Raw genomic sequence first — 971 nt, 5'->3', positions numbered from 1 at the left:
GGGGGGGGGGGCTCCCTGTATTGGTATATACAGTGACGGGGCTCCCTCTGTATTGGTATATACAGTGACAGCCCACCCCCGTACTGGGACATACAGTGACACAGACCCTCATACAGTATGAATGTATTCATATCTTACCCAGCAGTGTGAGGAACAGCTGGCACAGCACAGCCAGGTAGCCGGCAGAGGCATCATGGGGCGAGTTTAATATGGCGTCAATGATGAAGACGGGAGGGACCCGCAGGGCCACATCCAGCACGGCCCGCACCCGCTGAGAGGCCGCCATGGGGGTCTCCTGGGTGTATGAAGAACCCCCCGTTTCCCCGGGGCTACTGTCCGCCGGTGTCCTCCTCCGCCCGCACCGATTCCATGTCCCCCCGCACCTGCTGCGGCCAGGAACTCCGTCACCGCCCGCCCGTTAAGTATCCTAACGTCACTGTCATGGCGGAGCGGAGGCCTCTCCCACTGCGCAGGCGCAGATCTGTCGGGTTTTTTTTTCTACTCAGCTTTATTGACAGTGAACAAAATGAGTGAACCTGGGGACTTCATGGGATGGAGGCAGAGGGTTGTATTTGCATGCACATAGAGTATAAAGGAGACCTGAATGCAAGCTAAATCCTTCACCTGCATGCTGGGAAAGTGAAGGAAATATACATACATGGGATTTTCCTACTGCAGGTCCTAATCTTAAAGGTATAGTCCGCTTTTTGCAAAAAAATAAATGCTCCCATTTTGCAAAAAGAAAAAAAATGTGAATGTATTAATTTATTGCATTGGAACCTTCAAAGCAGTATATCACCAGTGCAATGCACAGGCTCCTGCAGACTGTTCCTCCAGCCCCAGGTTAGTACCAAGCTACAGACCTTCCAATATGGAACTGGAGGAAGTTCTTAATGGACTACAAGAGCAGTGACATCACTGTGTAATCCATTGAGAACTACAAGTCCTGGGGCTTGTAGTTTCCCCTTCAC

General features: G+C 51.4%; 1 protein-coding gene across 1 annotated transcript in view; it reads right to left on the bottom strand.

The window, feature by feature from the left end:
* Positions 1-457, bottom strand: part of RNF139 (ring finger protein 139) — a 15,246-nt gene extending 14,789 nt beyond the window's left edge. Inside the window, exon 1 of the mRNA XM_018562231.1 lies at positions 139-457. Within this exon, the coding sequence (XP_018417733.1) occupies positions 139-286 (148 nt within the window). The 5' untranslated portion in view covers positions 287-457. The remainder of the gene's footprint in view (positions 1-138) is intronic.
* Between the last annotated feature and the right edge of the window lie 514 nt (positions 458-971).

This window comes from Nanorana parkeri, unplaced genomic scaffold (genome assembly GCF_000935625.1).
Source record: "Nanorana parkeri isolate BGI_ZX_2015 unplaced genomic scaffold, ASM93562v1 scaffold566, whole genome shotgun sequence".
Taxonomy (NCBI): domain Eukaryota; kingdom Metazoa; phylum Chordata; class Amphibia; order Anura; family Dicroglossidae; genus Nanorana; species Nanorana parkeri.
This window is presented reverse-complemented; position numbering and strand designations above follow the sequence as displayed.